This window comes from Diorhabda sublineata, chromosome 6, assembly GCF_026230105.1.
Source record: "Diorhabda sublineata isolate icDioSubl1.1 chromosome 6, icDioSubl1.1, whole genome shotgun sequence".
NCBI lineage: Eukaryota > Metazoa > Arthropoda > Insecta > Coleoptera > Chrysomelidae > Diorhabda > Diorhabda sublineata.
The window spans coordinates 9,599,275-9,619,249 of record NC_079479.1 but is presented as its reverse complement, the minus strand read 5'-3'; the positions used below and the strand labels follow the sequence as shown (position 1 = coordinate 9,619,249).

General features: G+C 32.7%; 1 protein-coding gene across 1 annotated transcript; it reads left to right on the top strand.

Moving 5' to 3' along the window:
- Positions 1-8,581: 8,581 nt before the first annotated feature.
- On the top strand, positions 8,582-19,119 carry LOC130445652 (platelet-activating factor acetylhydrolase IB subunit beta homolog). Its single transcript, XM_056781405.1, has 4 exons — positions 8,582-8,958; positions 13,411-13,559; positions 16,240-16,423; positions 18,764-19,119. Exons 1-4 carry the CDS (start codon positions 8,890-8,892, stop codon positions 19,043-19,045), a joined length of 684 nt encoding a protein of 227 aa, XP_056637383.1. The 5' UTR covers positions 8,582-8,889; the 3' UTR covers positions 19,046-19,119.
- Positions 19,120-19,975: the final 856 nt, after the last annotated feature.

Genomic DNA, 19,975 nt, shown 5'->3' with positions numbered 1-19,975 from the left:
CAACTGACGGATAAAAAACTTTTGCGAGATTTTAAAGTTAAATCACCCCCAATTAACCCCCAGAATGGTTAGATCACTTTTTACTAACCATTACTTAATGCTCTTAGCAATCTTATTCACTGTACCAAATATGATATTTTGAAGCTTACTGGTTAAGAAGAAATTAATATTTTTCAAAATTTCAAGTCTTTATCATATGATAATTCTAATTTTGAGTCTTTATCCAAATATTTTATTGACGTTTCGACTAATTTTAAGTCTTTATCAAAATATTTTATTGACGTTTCAAGTAATTTTAAGACTTTATCAAAATATTTTATTGACGTTTCGACTAATTTTAAGTCTTTATCAAAATATGATAATATTTTATTGACGTTTCGACTAATTTTAAGTCTTTATCAAAATATTTTATTGACGTTCCAACTAATTTTAAGTCTTTATCAAAATATTTTATTGACGTCTCGATTAATTTTAAGTCTTTATGAAAATATTTTGTTGACGTTTCGACTAATTTTAAGTCTTTATCAAAATATTTTATTGACGTTTCGACTAATTTTAAGTCTTTATCAAAATATGATAATATTTTATTGACGTTTCGACTAATTTTGAGTCTTTATCAAAATATGATAATATTTTATTGACGTTTCGACTAATTTTAAGTCTTTATCAAAATATTTTATTGACGTTTCAACTAATTTTAAGTCTTTATCAAAATATTTTATTGACGTTTCAACTAATTTTAAGTCTTTATCAAAATATGATAATATTTTATTGACGTTTCGACTACTTTTGAGTCTTTATCAAAATATGATAATATTTTATTGACGTTTCGACTAATTTTAAGTCTTTATCAAAATATGATAATATTTTATTGACGTTTCGACTAATTTTGAGTCTTTATCAAAATATGATAATATTTTATTGACGTTTAGATTAATTTTAAGTCTTTATCAAAATATTTTATTGACGTTCCAACTAATTTTAAGTCTTTATGAAAATATTTTATTGACGTCTCGACTAATTTTAAGTCTTTATGAAAATATTTTGTTGACGTTTCGACTAATTTTAAGTCTTTATCAAAATATGATAATATTTTATTGACGTTTCGACTAATTTTAAGTTTTTTTATCAAAATATTTTATTGACGTTTCAAATAATTTTAAGTCTTTATGAAAATATTTTATTGACGTTTCGACTAATTTTAAGTCTTTATCAAAATATGATAATATTTTATTGACGTTTCAACTAATTTTAAGTCTTTATCAAAATATTTTATTGACGTTTCGACCAATTAACAAAAAAACTAATTTTGAAATAGAAGAGAGCTAACATCAAAAATATTTAGAAATATAAATATATATAGTGTAATAAGTGGATAATAAATCTACACTACTTTTTGCAATGCAAACCATTAGATAAAAGATCTAATATACCTCCTACTAGTATTTTTACCCCGGCAACACCCTTGTCAATAGGGGAGAAAACGTTAAAAATATGCTGCGCAACTTCGACAACAACAACAAAGCATCATTGTCATCTGGACGCCAACAGAGATCATGCTTTTATTATCTATTATCTTGTTCCTATTCATTAGCAACATCAAAAAGTTAATAATTTCATTAAATTCTTTATTTTGTCCACCCTATTCCCTTAGTCGACATCATAAATTCAATTGAGAGTCATTTGGAAAGATTTTAATCGTGGAATATGTGAAGAGGAAGGTCGAACACTTCAAATCTTTTATTATAATGTAAACCAATTGAATTAGAAGGCACGAGGTACCATAATCGGATTCTTTGTTTAAAAATATTGTGATTGATATTGATAGTGATAATAAATTCCATCCATACAAAGTAACGGTCGTTCAATAGTTGACAGAGATGACGATTTTGATGGACCTGAAGAGTTTGCTGACCTAATTATTGTAGATACTGTTCACGTAACAATCCTCGTTGGATACACCCAATATCCCGAAAAACTGAATGTATGAGCTGGAATAATAGTGATTTTTTTGTATGGGATTTTAGATACTCCGTGCGTATTGAGAATCATCCATGTACCTTTTAGAGTTAAACATTCTCAACATAGTGTTTACCATGCTTGAAAGAGTCATAACGAACGGCGAAAATATTAGAAAATACATAATCTATACAAGTTTGAAGACGCCACGTTGTTTAGTATTTGTTTATTTATATAAATTCAATGGGAATCAACTAGGTGTTGATGATGATAATTGTTGTAGGATTGTGGCATTGGTGTTTTATTGCCACAATCCCACAACAATCATATTTACTATTCAATTATATATTTTGAAATGAGATTGTTGAAATGAAATTGAGCAAATAATTATATTATGAATCCCTCATTAAGGATGAAATATATTGGCAGCTTCTGAAAAGTTTCCTGTTTACAAAGATAATAGAAATCCTGCTTGTGATAATCACATCCTACTTCAAGGTACATGGAGTACGTGTCAGTAAAACTTAATAAAATCCCAGTAAGTTGAACGAAATGAATAGAAGTAACCCTAGTAACCCGATACAAGGAACAATTGACTGTCGGTTGTCAGTCAAGGGTGGCTTGATTTTACAATCCCCAATTAGAAGGCGTACGTTTAGCGATTAAGGGCTATGTCATGTGAGTAATTTTGAAGATAATATTATTATTCGGGGGATTACATGGACGTAGGATTGAAAAAAGTAATATGAACATCGTTAATGATATTTTTCCTTATTATAAGTTGTTGTTAATAAAAATAGTAGTTCTATTCTTACTTAATGGTGATCCAAAACGACCCCCATCACAGCGGCGCACCATTATCAATTACTTATGTAGTACTAGGAACTCTAGCCTCATTATCATCACTATGAATTGTTTGTATTTCAAATTTTTATATTATTTACGCCTGCCCTCTAGGAAATTATTTGTTAATTTTATGAAAGCTTTTGATAATGTAGAATATGCTTTATTATGAAAAAAAACTATTCGATGTTGGAGTGAGTACAAAAATTATTGGGTTACTAAAACTTATATATGACTCACTGAGGAAGAAGATCGAATCTGCTAGGAGATACCCTGATCCTTGTTATCCTTTCTCTTTATCTAAGAATTGCAAAGATACCTTCAGTCCCTGAAGACAATAACTTGCTTATCGAAACGCGCGCTCGACAGTGTAATTGTGAGTGTTGGTGTAGTGGTGGTTAACTCACTTTACCTTCAGTCTCTGAAGACGATAACTTGCTTGTCGAAACGTGCGTTCGACAGTGTAATTGTGAGTGTTGGTGTAATGGTGGTTAACTCACTTTACCTTCAATCTCTGAAGACGATAACTTGCTTATCGAAACGCACGTCATACAGTGTAATTGTGAGTGTTGGTGTAGTATGAATATCATCAACGTTTGCAGAAATTCCAGCTTACCTTGGGGTCATTCAGATGACTTGGATTCTTTGTTTACCTCAAGATAGAGAACGCAATTGAAGAAACTGTAGACGTTTATAAACGAGCTGATGAAAATCATGAATGTGATTATCATTTTTATTTTAATATTTCCGTCCAAAAATGTTGAATCTACGCCTTTGGTTGCGTCGATTTTGGACCAAATGAGCCCTTTTATTAGTTAATTATTAGACGGTAGTCCTATAAATAAGTTTCATGTTGACATTGAGTGAAAATTTATTTCATTTATTGGAAGAGATGTTTTGAATTGTGGGCCGTAAACGTAGTTATTAAATTAGGGTACAGCTTTGAATATATAAATGTTAGATTATTTATACGAATAGTCACTGATTACGGTTTGTGTGTATGTAAGATACAATGAACATTACAAATACAATGAATTCTTCAATTCGATGTGAAATGAAGACAAGTCTTAGCCGACTGCTGTTTATACTAGTCATGGAAAAGATGATGAAAACAATAAAGGAAAAGAATCATCTAGACAGTCACAGATACTTTTAAAAAAGTGTGCTTGGGAAATTTACAATTCACAGAGTTATTAAAAAAGGTACGTGCTTTCTTTTTTGGAAAGGTCTTGTCAAGGTCGAAGCCCACTATGGAAACTACTGAAGGAAATAGTTTTTCGCTGAAAAAAGCATTCTATTCCAATACAATGTATGTATGTAGATGAAATTATCTAAGAGAAATGAGAAACCAAAGAAGAAATATATGTTATTTAGATGAAACATGAATCAATTAGCTTTTCCAAATAATTTATCTACTGATTTTTAAATCCATCAATAGAAACGGGGGACACGGACTAAAAATAATACACAGGAGCAGTTCAAATGGTGTTTTATTGACTTCTGAGTCTATTCTTTCCAGTGACACTACGATGAGGACAGAGTACTTCAAAGAAATTACAAAATTGGCTTATTTTAAAGAATATTAATCTTCATTCCGATTCTATGAGAGAAGAACTGTATTCTTTGGGTTCCATTCATCAATTTTTGCAAGAAGATCTGCCTGGGTTACTCGAAGACGTATGATATTTCAAAATAACGGATGTCCAGCGTACTTTCATCGCTCAGTGCGGGACTATTTAAAGGCAAATTATCCGAACCGATGGATTGGACGGAATGGGCTTATTGTGTAGCCGGCAATGTCTCCAGATTTGACGCCGGTCGATTTTTATGTTTGGGGTCGGCTTAAAGAATTAGTTTATGACGAGGAAATTCTTAGTAGGGATCATCTGTATCAAAAAATAAACATGGGTTGCGAGACGTTACGACCAGAGGTTATTTTTGCACCAAAGACATTCATTTCAAAAGTTATGTTTTAATTCTGTGGTTGTTAAGCGATACAAACGATCTCTCTTCCATCTCGTGAAGTTTGATTGATTTCATTTGCAACGTGTAAATTTTATGTTTGTGCTGCACGAGTACGATTTCCGTGGCGCCTGGATTTGACTATGCCATTTTGTAAATCGACCCAAAATAAATCGAAAATGAAGTATAAAATTTTTCAATATTTCCCTTCGTTTTCGAGATATCGATACTTGAAGTTGGAAAAATTTATTTTTATTTAATATTTGTATATAACAACTTAACCTAACCTAATCCAACTTCTCGTGGCGCATTTTGAATGTAAAAAGTTCAAAAATCGTGAATTTTTTACAGCCAAAATTGTCTAAAAAATTTTCTTCGCGTGAGAATTATTTTAGTTTTATTTTATTATTATTTTTATTCTTTTGGGGGGCTTCGTCAATTCTTTATGAAAAACATCAAATTATTCAAGTATTTATCGTATGTTATTAAGTCACAGAGTGATGAAAGTTATCAAAAATTTCTCATTTTATTATAAAAATCTGTTTTTTTATAATATAATTTTAGAGTATCAGCGTAAATAGTATAAAAATTAAATGAAAAATCTTTTGTTTGTTGAATTACAAGATTCATATTGAATTTGAGGTGATAAAATATTCATTTGAAACGAAGTATTGAACGCCATCTGTTGAACTAACTGTTGAAGTATCGATATCTCGAAAGCGAAGCGAGATATCAAAAAGTTTCATTCTTCGTTTTCGATTTATTTTAGCCTAATTAAGCCAAATCCGTTAAATCGCGGCGACTCTAAAATCGTACTCTCCCCTGTTGTCTCAGAAATCCCGTAGCTCTACATTTTTGATTCATTTGTCATGATTTTTGTCTTTTTGTGAAGATAAAAGTACAAAAATGTTTTTAAAGTATAGCATTGGTATTTTTTTCGTTTTAAAGATACGAAAACTCGAAAAAATACCTTTCTGATATTTTTGAGGCCATAATTTGATAATTAGTATGTTTTTTAATGTATTGTAGATTTTATTTGATTGACTAGGAGACTCCTTATGTGCGTTAATAGACAATAAACTCCCTAATGTTTGTTGTTTTAGTTTAATTTCATACAAACGGCAGTAAAACCCTCGTAAAATAAAAAAACACAAAATTGACCGTATCTCAAAATCCAACAAACATTGCACTAAGACATGTATGGTTAAAAACACTTTAAATGAGTTCCTTTATCACCTTCTTAAATGCCTAAAAAGGATTCAATTCGATTTTCACATTTTCTTTTTACTTCGTTTTCAACAATATTTGTCGATTTTCCCTCGTACATTTCATTCAACGTATACATTGTTATAATAATTATTTATGTGAATTTGAAAAACCGAGCTTCTTAATGAGCCTTCCGGAACTTTTATCTCCTGTTTTGAATTCTTTGTGATTTGAAAGTAGTATGAAGAGTGCTCAATGATGATAAGGTCGAGTTCTTTTATTTTTCGAAACAAGCGGTAATAGAGACGTCACACAAAAGCTACTCCATCAAAGTGACATCTTTTACTTCAGCTAAATAGCGAAAAAGGGTGAGGATATAAAGTGGTTGCAGTGTCGTTTTTAAAACGATGAAAAAAACGTATGTATACTGTTTGACGAAGACGAGTTTTGTAACTTTAATTGATTGAATTCATTATAATATATAAATAATATTACATCTTATGGTCTAATATTTTCTTTTATTTTAAGAATTTTCCATATTGTACTAAACTACCCTTATAATTGTAATGTCTTTGTCTTGACAAACATCGCATCGAAGATACGCTGCATCCGTTCCTAATTTGAATGCTGTTAACGATTTTTCGTTAAATTTTCCAAATATTTCAAATAAATAGTTGTAGGACTTTCTTTTTCACGATAATTCTTGAAGATCCTCCAGAAATAGTAAATCGAGGGCTTATAAGTGAAAAATTGTCTGGTAATCCTTCATATTTAACATCATCATTTATCAAAAAAGATCATTGCTGCTGGGAAATTCAATTGGAATCTTTTCACTCTCATAATCAAAGATCAACTAAAAACTACTGACAACAGTTATTTCTTTTTATTAATAATGTAATTACCCCGTATATTATTTACTACTTTTAGTTTTTGTGATTTTTGTGAAACCCGATACTGAATAATTATAAGGTAATCGTTGGAGATATTACACATGCACCTATATGACATTTTAAGCGAAATTATTATTATTGGTCTGCACATGCTTCATAACTAGAAATAACATTATGAGTTTGTCTATGAAAATCATCACCTTTTTTAAAATATTCAATATTAAAATTTCAGAATTTAGAACCCTTTAAAAAAACTTAACTAACTGCGTAGCCCCCTCCCTTCGTAAACACTATTCCTCATCGTTTACAATCCTTTATATATTTTCTTTCTTGTGGATCTTCTAGTTACTCTAGAAAGTTCTTTAACATGCAACAACATACAAACAATGCATAGTCTCGTATACACTATCCCTCATTTTAACAAGCCCTCTAAAAAAAACTTCTTCGCTTCTTCTAAAACCCCCTACAGATATAGTTCTTTCAATATCAATTGCAAATTTGGAATATTTCATAAATACGCGTGGCACTCATACCAAATTAAAAAATTAAAAGTAATATTTACTCCCCGCATAAAACATTCGGTAAACATCTAACAAACCGTCAGTCCACGTGGACTCACCTTCACTGTTTACCAATGAAAACATCAAATCGTAAACATAAATGCATTTCCATCGGCCGAAGCTATCGGAAAGCGTATGTACACTATTCCTTTAAAATATTCCTGCTAGACAGTTTGTGATAAGAAGTGGCGTGGCTTGGTGATATTTCTTTAATTCATAAATTTCTTTAAATAAATACTTCACATGCTGAATTTCGTCTGGATAAATCTAGATTCCAATGACTTTGCCAGGTGTTAGTAGATTTTTTATGTATGCTTTTAAATCTCCAGGGTTCAGTACACGTGTGATACCCTGCTTAAACCAAACTCCCTTACAAACAGCTATAAGATTCGATCGCCTTTTAACGAATACTTTCTCGTATAATTATTTACTTTTTGCATAACCCCCGTAGACGACATTACTTGCAAACCATCTAAAGACTTTTTCTACTTCTTGTAAGCTAGTATTATCAGTACTATCATGCTAAAATACTATTATTTTTCATTCATTATTGTTTGAAGCTTATTTTAAAAGTTTGATACGTTTTTTATAAAACACGTAAATTGAGATGTACGTTAGTAATTTTTAATGTTAAATACTTTTTCTACATATGTTAAAGTCAACTCTGTCAACATTCCAACATGACGAAAACTTGAACCTCTTGGTATAATTAAATTACAATGAAATTTTTAATTACGTGAGACTTTATTTGGTATGTTTACACAAATTTGGTCAATTAAAAAACATAAAAACTTTTAGCATTAGCGAGATATATTTAGGATTGGAAGAGTGATGCCCCTAAATGTAGGCAGCACATTATGCAATTTCTTTAAAAATAGGACACGTTTTCTTAAGTAGCATGCATGAATGGGCGTAGAAAAAGTATAGTACGTCACACAAGTTGTAAGTACTGCGTGGCTTCGTGCATAAAATTTTTCATTTCGTGCGTAATGAGTTACTTACAACTCTTGTTACGTAATATACTATTAAATCTAAAGTTGAAACATATGCTGCCATCTGCTATCGAGGTTCCGTACAAAATTGTTAAAAGTGCTGTAGATTCCATTTTTTACCATTTATTTCAAATCATTCCACACACTAACCCAACTCAGTAGATAACTTTTAAAACTACATTGAATAGTGAATATTCAACTGGTCTAATCTTTTTTGCCGGCTAAAGAGATGGGTATGAACACAGATGGTTTTTTCAGGACGACCGGATATTTACAACGATTTACCATTTATGAATGTATTAAATTACAGTGAACAGACTTGTGTACAAGTTAGGAATAATTTAAAATTGGTTTAAGGTAGATAACGCGACGTGGATGCATCGAAGTTGATGATTTTTTATAATACAAGGGGCGAATAGAAAATAAACAAATTTTCGTAGTGTTTATGAGTGAGAATTTTACTGAATTATTTATATAATGTTAAATCCATGTGTGAAACCTGAACCTCCCGAAGATACTGTTGGTGATGGTCGGTGGATGTCGCAGGTAAGTTTCGAATTTGCGTGTCTACTATCAATAATACATAAATTGAATTTTAGTAAAAAAGTTACTGTCCATAAAAAAACCGGTTTAATAAGTACAATGGTTAGTTATTTAAATTTTCAGTCATTTATTAAGTACATATATACACAAATTACAAATACTGAAGACATTTCAAATGGAAATTTTTTAAATTACAAATATACAGGGTAATCGCGAAAATGAAACAACTTATTTTTTTGTTATAAATTAAAAAATCCTTCACTTCTTAATTGAAACAATGTGAAGTTATAATACGAGGGCTGCTTCTTAAGTTTTGACATATGGCAAAACTGATATGAATATGTCAAATCTGACATTGACATCATTAAGTTTGACATTTTTAATCTACCCAGAACGTGTTGTTGATGCATACTTGGGTCTTTTAAGACCAGCCAAATTTCGAATGACGTACAAAATGTTGCGTTGGCTAATTTTTCAAGAGAACAGAATTAAAATTGTACAAATGTTAGAAAAGAATTGTTTTTAAATGAGCGCAAGCAATCCAGAGTTGTGTTTGCACTTAATTATGTGTATCGTGATCTGGACTGAACGAGAGTCGTTCACAAAAATCATGGCAACTTCTGTTCGCGGCCATTGTCCAACTGGCAACCATGGATTTTCGTTTCGATTTTCAATTCGATTTTATATATCGTTATATCTATCCTTAATCCATTCCATACACTGTCAAAATTCCTTTAAAATTAATTTCATTAAAAAAATCAGATACCTGCAGAATCAAGCAGTGGGATTTTGTAAATTAGAATGTAATCAAAACTGTCAAACATCAGGACGTTTTCTGTGTCCATTCTGTATAATTTGAACAATTGGATAGATAATTTTTTCAAATGAATTGACATCGATAATTCTAAATAAATTAACATATAATAAACTACGCCATTGAAATTAAGTAAATGTACACCAAGAATAGTTTTCGGTGTCGATCGGCGAGGAAACTTGGTTTACAACACCTATTTTAGTAACATCTCTCTAAGCCAAAAGCAAACAATCATAATTCACCGCCCTTGAAGTTAAACACTCTAGGGGTTGTATTAGAACATCAATTTCATGGAAAAACAGAGTCAAAGCTATATTTATAAAACAGGGTGTCGATCAGACTAACCCTGAATTCAGTTTACTAGCTTTTTAATTAAATTATGTGTTTATATTGAAATTGAAGTGTCGATATCTTTTTTTTTCAACAACATCTTTCCTATTTGCAATCTGTAAAATTTATGATGAGCAAATGATTGTTGTTGAGAGTTATTTCTTCTTTAACAGACTTAATTTGAAGGTCACAAGCAATAACTCAGCATTTTTGACTAGCTAGTTTTAAATTAGATGCAGTGCCCGATAGTTGAATACCACAACTCCAGATGGGTTTTAGTGTGACTTTTTATATAAGCAGTTTATCGTTGATTTTTAGTTGGAATCTTAGACCCAATTGCTTTCTCTTGGTTAGTATATGGGTGGGTGTTCTAGGTTAGTCGTCGGTTAAGATGAATTCCAAGGTATTCTGCACTTCCTTTTTGCTGCAGAAGATGCCCGATTAACAGATCTATTTCCATTTTCTATAATTCTTCAAGTTTTTATCCACCAGGAAAGTTTTTCAACAATATTTGAGAGGCAACAGCTGGGTCCTGATGAGATACTAGCCCGGTAGCGTCAGGATCGGACCAAGTGCACGTCCCTGTGGAACTCTTAACATCTACTCTTGAATTTTGTCTTCAAAGTGTCTGTTTTGCAGATAAGATTTTAGGATTTGCGAAAGGTTGTTTGGGAGGCTTTTACCTGATTTTGTACAGTAGACCGTCATATCAGACCTTGTCGAATGCTTTGGTCAGCCGAACAATGTTTCCAAAATATTGGTACACTTTTTTTGTGATTAAGTGAACTTGTTCTATTGGGACATTGCTCTCTAAATCTAAATTGATGGTTAGATGTAAGTTTTCTGGTTTTTAGAATCGATTTTATTTTCTCAATAAGTAGTTTTTCTGATATTGACTTCTAAAAATATATGGCTTCGACACATTGTATATATAAGAAAATATATCTCAGATAAGCATTATACTTAACTTAATTACTAAATTACCTCGTATGTTAGAACGAATAATAACTGCATGAAATAATATCGATTGGAAACTTCCTTTTTACTATCTTTAGTCTTTAATGTCTTTGTTTTCATGAGCGGAGATTGTTTAATGATCTCGGTCGCTTCAATTATAAAAAATTGTTCACTGATATAATAGTTAGTTATTCCATAAGGGATGCCAATAAAGTTCTGTATTAGTGAATATGTTTACACTGCAGTCCAAAAGAAAGTATGAAAATTGAATAAAACTCCAATAAAATATTAACCGTTTATTTGAACTGCTAAATCATCTAATAAAACACTTTTTGACTATCAATATACTTGAAAAGGAATATTAACAGTCGATGCTAAAAAAGTTATAGTTAGCTAAACTGATTTTTCATAAAAAAATCCTCCTTTAAAATCTATGAATGAAGTCTCAATCTCGTCATTTTGTTGATAGTGTCTCCATCTTCGCATAAAGAATTCCACATTTTTTCTCGAGAGGTTGAACCTCAATTACGGACATTTCTATCTAATGGGATTGAGATCCGGGCTTTGAGGAGGCCAAAACATGTTTATTCTTATCCTTTGTGCCTCTTTCTCTTCCAAATTTCCTCAACACAATTTGGAAGTATGTTTGGGATCATTTTCCTGTTGGAAAACGAATCCATCTCCATTTAATCGCAAACCCGGAGAAACGGGATGTTGTTGTAAATTTTTTTATCCATCGCTAGAAAAGCAACCCCAGACTATAAATGGACCAAAACCATGCTTGATTCTCATAATTCCATTAATTTTGATTAAATCGCCAGTTCCATCGCTAGAAAAGCAACCCCAGACCATAATTGGATCAATACCATGTTTAATTCTCACAATTCCATTAATTTTGTACAAATCACCAGTTCCATCGCTAAAAAAGCAACCCCAGACCATAATTGGACCAACACCATGCTTGATTCTCATAATTCCATTAATTTTGTACAAATCACCAGGTCCATCACTACAAAAGCAACCCCAGACCATAATTGGACCAATACCATGCTTGATTCTCACAATTCCATTAATTTTGTACAAATCACCAGTTCCATCGCTAGAAAAGCAACCCCAGACCATAATTGGTCCAACACTATGCTTGATTCTCATAATACCATCAATTTTAATCAAACCGCCATTTCCATCGCTAGAAAAGCAACCCCAGACCATAATTGGTCCAACACCATGCTTGATTCTCATAATTCCATTAATTTTGAACAAATAACCAGTTCCACCAAAGCGACCCCAAACCATAATTGGATCAATACCATGCTTGATTCTCACAATTCCATTAATTTTGTCCAAATCACCAGTTCCATCGCTAGAAAAGCAACCACAGACCATAATTGGTCCAACACCATGCTTGATTCTCATAATACCATCAATTTTAATCAAACCGCCATTTCCATCGCTAGAAAAGCAACCGCAGACCATAATTGGATTCACACCATGTTTGATTGCTGGGACTACACAATCTGGCATCATCTTTTCTTGGACATTGCGTCGAGTATAGATTCTTCATTTTGAACCTAATAGCTCAAACTTGGATGCATCGGTCCAAGGAACTTTTTTAAAATCTTCTTTAGTCCAATCTCGTTTTTTTCTTGTTATGAGGCATTAGCATCGAACGGATGCACGACCATACAACTTCGTATCTCTCAGTCGCAGTTTGACTGTAGTTTAACTCAGGTTTTGTTCACCTCAACGCGGGTTTCTGGTGCTGTCTATTTTGCTTTCTAATAACATCAGTGAGATTATCTTGACGTTGGTAGCTCTCGGCCTTCCCGAGCGTGAACGATCTTGAAAACTGCTTGTCTTCTTTTATTGAGTTTTTGGGCCATGAGCACTGATCATCCATGCCTTCAATTGTAAAGCAATCTCTCGTTCAGTTCTGTATTCAGTATGTGAAATAACTCGCGTTCTTTTCCCCTTTTTAGACGTGTTCATTGCAGAAACCACAAGTTTAGACTAATTGAGCTTGTTTCCTGTAACCTCAGAATTTTGTTTTTTATAACTTGGTTCGCTAACTTGAGAGACCTTTTTGTTAAATATGGTTTATTGACATGAATGCTGATGTCTTTAAAGAATTGTACGACAAATGATAGATCTTCTAGATCTAGAAAAATCGGACAATATTACTGATGAAATAATTGAGCTGCTCATTGTAAATACTGGTTGCAACAGTTCATCTCCTGGTTTGGATTTATAAGAAGTATATCTAGGGCTCTATTAGGTGATATGTCTTGGGATTACAAATTGCAACTATAGAATTCGATTTTCTCGATTCTCTGATGAGTTCTTTTATATTTTAGCATAATCGATATCTTCAAGAAACGAAAACGAGTGAATCGGAAGTTCTTTTCATAGGAGATTCGATTATTCAACAACTTCAGTTCACTTCACTGTGGAGTGAGAAAATTAGTTCATTACATTGTATTAACTTCGGAATTGGGGGAGATAGGTAAGTTATTTGACTTAAAACACAGTGAACATCATGTCAATCATCCAAAGTGTGCAAAGTTCGTATAAGAACATGAAATATCTTCCCTGTTTATTGACAAAATGGTAGTTAGAGGCGAGAGGTTGATCATGGTTTTTTTAAGTATTGTAGTTACCAATTTTCATACTTGGATAGAAAAAATCATTCCAACTACTATTGGAGCTCATCAAAAGCTTAAAATATTTTCGTATTTCAATTCCAAGGTCAATATATTTTTGCACTTCGTTAAATAGTTCCATGATTTGATGTTGTTCGGATGCAATGTGCAAGAAGTTTCTATTACATCTAATTTTACATTATAAATATCGTTATTTATATACGAGGGATATCTGAAAAGTTACCGACCAAACAAAGGAACAAAACGTTTTTTCTATCATTTTTATTTTTCAACACCTTGAGTCTATACATTCATCTAATCTTTTTAATCCTTCCAAATAGCTGCGGCCTTTCTCATCAAAATGCGCGTTCACCAGGTATACGAGGGGTGACCGAGACGTCGACCGCAAGATATTTTAGGTCTCGATAATTTAAACAATTTAATTTATGACTTATAACATAGAATTAATGAATTATTTAAAACAAAAATTTATAAAAGAGCATCTAGTGATACTGAGTTTTGGAAATTCATTTCCAAATATTTACATATTGATTTTGTACGTGAAATCATACTTTGGATCGATCTAACCTTGCGAATTTGTTTTTTCAAGCACGAACGTCATAAATACCAAACATCGGTCGCGTTTAACAGATGAAAATTTTTTTGTGTTTATGCATTGAAAGCTCGTACCAGCCACAATATGATTAATTTGTCGCAATGCCCAAATTCCAACTAAACGAAGTGAATAGGATGGTCAATTTTTTTTATATGATTATTTTGATTATTTTCTTCGGCAAATTTTCATTTGGTAAATATTAATATCAAGTTTTTTTTTAGAAACATTAGATAATTTACTATTTTTTGTTATCGAAAATAAATATATAAACATGTACGTTACGTTGATTTAGCTTTGCCATTGGTAGACCGCCTTCGATATTATTAAATGTCTAGTAGACCACGGATCCCGAAAGTTTAGCCCCCCTTGAAGTATACGATAAAAATCTCATCTGAAAATATTTTTTCTGCACGTGCAAGTTATTCTGTAGTTTCTGCAGTAGGTATTTGTCGTTGAGTCTTAGTACATCGTTAGTCAAAGGCTTCAAGTTTTTTTATCATTTGAGCCTTCAAGGTCAAAATTTCCAGCAGTACTGACCACGCATAACATTCCATGAATCCTATTCTGACATGGAGGTTTAGGTTTCTGTTTAATAATTGTCAACAGCTTTCTTTTGCGACCAATGCGTCTTAGTGCTTCGTCGTTGGTGATTCTGTCAGTCCAGGGTATCTTCAGGATGGGTCTATAGAACCACATCTCAAATGCTTCAAGTTTTTTGATCATGTGAGCTTTCAAGGTCCAAGTTTCCACTTTCTGCATCAGTACTTACCACATATAACATTCCATGAATCCTATTCTGACGTGGAAGTTTAGATTTTTGTTTAATAATTGTCAACAGCTTTCTTTTGCGACCAGTGTATCTTAGTACTTCGTCGTTGGTGATTCTGTTAGTCCAGGGTATCTTCAGGATGCGTCTATAGAACCACATCTCAAATGGTTCAAGTTTTTTGATCATGTGAGCTTTCAAGGTCCAAGTTTCCACTTTCTGCATCAGTACTTACCACACATAACATTCCATGAATCCTATTCTGACATGGAGGTTTAGGTTTCTGTTTAATAATTGTCAATAGCTTTCTTTTACGACCAATGCGTCTTTGTACTTCGTCGTTGGTGATTCCGTCAGTACAGGGTATCTTCAGGATGCGTCTATAGAACCAGATCTCAAATGGTTCAAGTTTTTTGATCATGTGAGTTTTTAAGGTCCAAGTTTCCACTTTCTGCATCAGTACTTACCACACATAACATTCCATGAATCGTATTCTGACGTGGAGGTTTAGATTTCTGTTTTGCAAACATTGAGGAGTACTTGACAAACGCCTTTCGAGCTATTTCAATTCTAAACTTGATTTGTTAGATTAGCTAAATATATAATAACTTAGCACAAAAGGTCTTTTAAGTAGGAATCAAAGGACTTGGTATTACATGGATCTCACAACTTTATACGGTAGAAAAATTGACTTGCGAGACTTTTTTTACAAATTTTGCTTTTGGTGTAATAAGTTAATGAATCAAAATCATACAAAAAGGAATATGTTTCATAATTTTATCCCAACGTTCAGCCAGCTCTTTGAAACATTGGTAAAAACATTTTTATATGTAAAAAATCGTTTGGAATCAAGAATTTCACCATGGATATGAATAAATAGTAATCTGACGATGCAAGGTCGCACTAATTGAGGTTAAATAAGGTGTGGAAATTTGTATGATAGTCAGTCATATCTTTTAAGGTATTTTCAAATTCAAACCTACAACTAGCGATCAGGACATTAATTATTACTAGGCCTACGGTAGTTTTATTCTAAAGAATGCGATGAATTGACTGTAATAACAATAAACGTTAAACACATCCAAATTATCAGTTATAATCCCATCCATTTTCATTAAGATAATTATCTAATTTTTTAGTAATTGTTTCACTTTGTTTTCAGAGTAGAAAATGTCTTATGGAGAGTACGCAATGGTGAACTGGAATTTAATTCCAAAATTAAAGCTGTAGTTCTATTCGTCGGTACAAATAACATTGATTGTACTCCTCATGAAATATACGAAGGAATTCTGGAAATTATCAAAGAAATTAAACGGCAACTTGGCAATGTTGCCATAGTTTTACCTGTAAGTGACACTAATTCGTTTTGAATAATAATTTGAATCATCTAAGTATTGAAAGTGAAGTGTGAGTGAAGAAGTTTATAAATGAACGGAAAATTTCACTATCAAAGTGAAATCAGTTAAATTGCGTTCTTGACCAATTTTTTTCTTTAGTTGGTGTCTACAAGAAGAAAAACGTCCCAATAAATCAAAAATTCTCACACATGAACGAGTTTTAAAGATTATAAACGAGATACCAGATAAAAAATACTTGATGTTTAAGATTGTAACTATTTTCGGATTATTTGGAGCCCTTCAGCGTGAATAATCGGCGATTTATCAGTAGAAGAACTTTCAAACTCAAAATCGGAAATTTTTCTTTATTATTGAAGAAGTTTTGGAACGTCATCATCCAATTTAGTACCTAAATTAGTTGGTGGTACTGGGGATTATGCGTTGCAAAACTCCCTTACGTCGCATTAGCATTTGTTCTAGTTGTACATTTCAGTTCACTGAAAAAGCATACGCAAATTGAGCTATAAACTGTTCCCCATCTACCGTATCCCCCAAATTTGGACTCTTCTACCAAATGAGCTTCGGAGTTGATCTAACTGGACAGTACATCGATTTTTCATGAATCACATCCCGATGTCCTACAAAAGACATTAATCCACGATCTCGTATTGGCAGACCGCCGATTTAATAAGCGCGAAATAGCTGGAACATTCGGAATATCGAGTGATTTCTTGGATCAAATCCTGCATGACATTTTGGGTACCAGATGTTTAAGCGCAATCCGAGAGAGTTTCTGCGACGTTTCAAGACAAAAGACCAAGCATGGATCCAATGGTACATACCAAAGACTAAGTTACAGTCGAATCACTGAACGTGCTTCAAAGAAGGCAATGACTTCTTTGAACTAACCGCCTAGAAAGGTGATGGTCACCAAGATTAGATCTATATCGATAGATTGAGGAAAGGCAGAATGTACTAAGTTATTTGATACCGAATTGAAGAAGAAACGGGGATATTTGGCGAAGAGGTTTAGTCAGTCAATTTGGTCGAATTGCTTTGCGAACTGCTCTCCATCTACGGTTTAAAGAAGTTAGCATCGATGGGTGAAGTGTATCGCACCAAAATGAGACAAATTAACCAGAGTTTCTCACTATTTTCTCCTTTTTTTTTGTATACCAAGTACTTATAGGATTCACCCTTCTAGTTTTACTAGAAATAATACATCAATTGATATATACCAACTAAATTTTGGAGTTGATTTGGGCTATCATCATATTTCGAGTTCAAAAGCTGCAACTCTGAATCGTTTAGATGGCGGTAAACCTTTTTGTAGGCTCTTGAGTCAAAATATTCACCTTCCAGTAGATCTTTTCCCTAAATTACGAACTTAAGATCTCATATTTTGAACATCCCATGATGTGGCCAAAATAATGAAGTTTTCTTTGGAGCTCCTCGTCAGTTTGTTCAAGAAACTCTAAAGCTGCACCTATTCGGCGAGTTTCGTGGGGACCCAGCAAGCACCAACTTTCGCATACCGCTGGTCTGTAACAATTTAGTACAGGGCAGATCTTGAATCTTCCGGGAATTGCAACGATAATTCATTTATGGCGAACCTTTGAGTTTCTCTAACCGCTTGGTAAGATCCCTGAACAATGTCGTCTATATCAAAAGACTTGCGTCCTAGACAAGAGGAAGGAACATCAGTTCGACGATCTGTAAATTTTCGATACGACTAGATAAATATTTAGAATTACTCCAAAATAAAATTATGCCAACATCGACACATTATATTCTGATCCTACAAACCCACAAGTTTCTGTAAATATGGTGTCAGCCAGACGGAGCACTGACCTTTTACCAAATCTCTGCAGTACCTGAACCAAATCGGTGGATAAGAAGACGCAGATCGGATCGATAGAATAGCCAGCACGATCTCCTGATCTGACTCTACTAGACATAGTTTTGTGGGGAGATGTCAACAGTATTGTAAATAAAAGTAAACCCTTCAAATTAGAAGACTTAAAAAGATAAATCATGCTTGCTATTAGATCAGTCATCTCTGAGATTTTTATATCTCCATCTTATATTAGTAAGAAATAATCTACTTATTAGGTTTTTAGTGTAATGTGAAATTTTTTTTTCTTTTTTAATAAATCTAGATATTTTTAATAATTCTAAACAGTTGAGGATTGACAAGATTCCAAAACATGATTATATATACAGGGAGTTGCATTTGAAATGAGAAAGTTGGTAGTAATCACTGTCATGTGATAGACTCTGTATAATTTTCTTAATATTTTTAATAAAATAATTATATGATTGTTGAATAAACAATTATTATTATTTCAGACTCTGCTGCCACGTGGTCATTACCCGAACCAATACAGAGAACGGAACGATCACGTGAATACATTTCTTCTAGATAAATTCTGCAATGAAGCTAATGCTGATGAAGTCACCGAAAATTGTCACGTTGTTGTCATAGATCACCATATAGTCGGCAATGACCAAACGATTTCCCATCATATTATGCATGATTATTTGCATTTAACTAACAGTGGATATTCTAAAGTATTTTCCAAAGTTTACGAGAAATTGTGTGAACTATTGAATACACCGGTAAAAAAGTGATAATAGGTAGTTAATATATTTAATATATACTTTTAAAATGTTATATTCGATTATTAAATGATATTTTGGCTTATTTTTTACTTTTTATTCACCAATTCACTCATACACGCTATCCTATGAGGTTTTGCCCAGTATAAGTCGTGTGACAGACGCACAGATGACGCTGTCATTGTCAAATTCATATGACGTTTATGAAGCACCAACTTTGAAATAACTATATGTCAAATTTCATGACATTTCGATTTGTCAGAAAAAAGTGACAGCCATTTAAGTGGAGCTACTTTTGTTATTTTCAAAACAGTTACTTGTGTTAATTTATTATTGCTTCTTGTTAAAAAAAATACTGTACGAGTTAAGTAAAGGCTTCAAAAGTGTTATAGGGACTCTACTCCATCGAAAAGAACTATTTGTTATAGGTTTGCTGAATTTAAACGTAGTCGTACAAACATCGATGATGGTAAACGTTCTGGTCGTCCAAATGATGTGGTTACTCCAGAAAACTTCAAAAAAGTCCACGAATTGGTTATATCTAATCGTAAATTGAAATTGCGTGAGATAGCCGAAGCCGTAGAGATATCAGAAGGCAGTGTCTTTACATTTATTGACCATGAGAAAGCTTTTTTCAAAGTGAGTGTCGCGTTTACTCACAGTCGATCAAAAACAACAACGTTTGGATGATTCAGAGAATTGTTTGGTCATGTCTATACATAATATAAATTACTTCACTCCGGAATCAAAATGATCATCATCTGAGTGGACTGCAACCGTCTGAAGCGTCTAAAGACACAACAGTCAGCTGGGAAATTTATGGCTTCAGTATTTTGGAATGCGCATGGAATATTCTTCATCGACTACCCCCAAAAGGGAGAGACAATCAATAGCGAAGGTTATATAGAGTTGTTGGATCATTTGAATACAAAATTCAAGGGA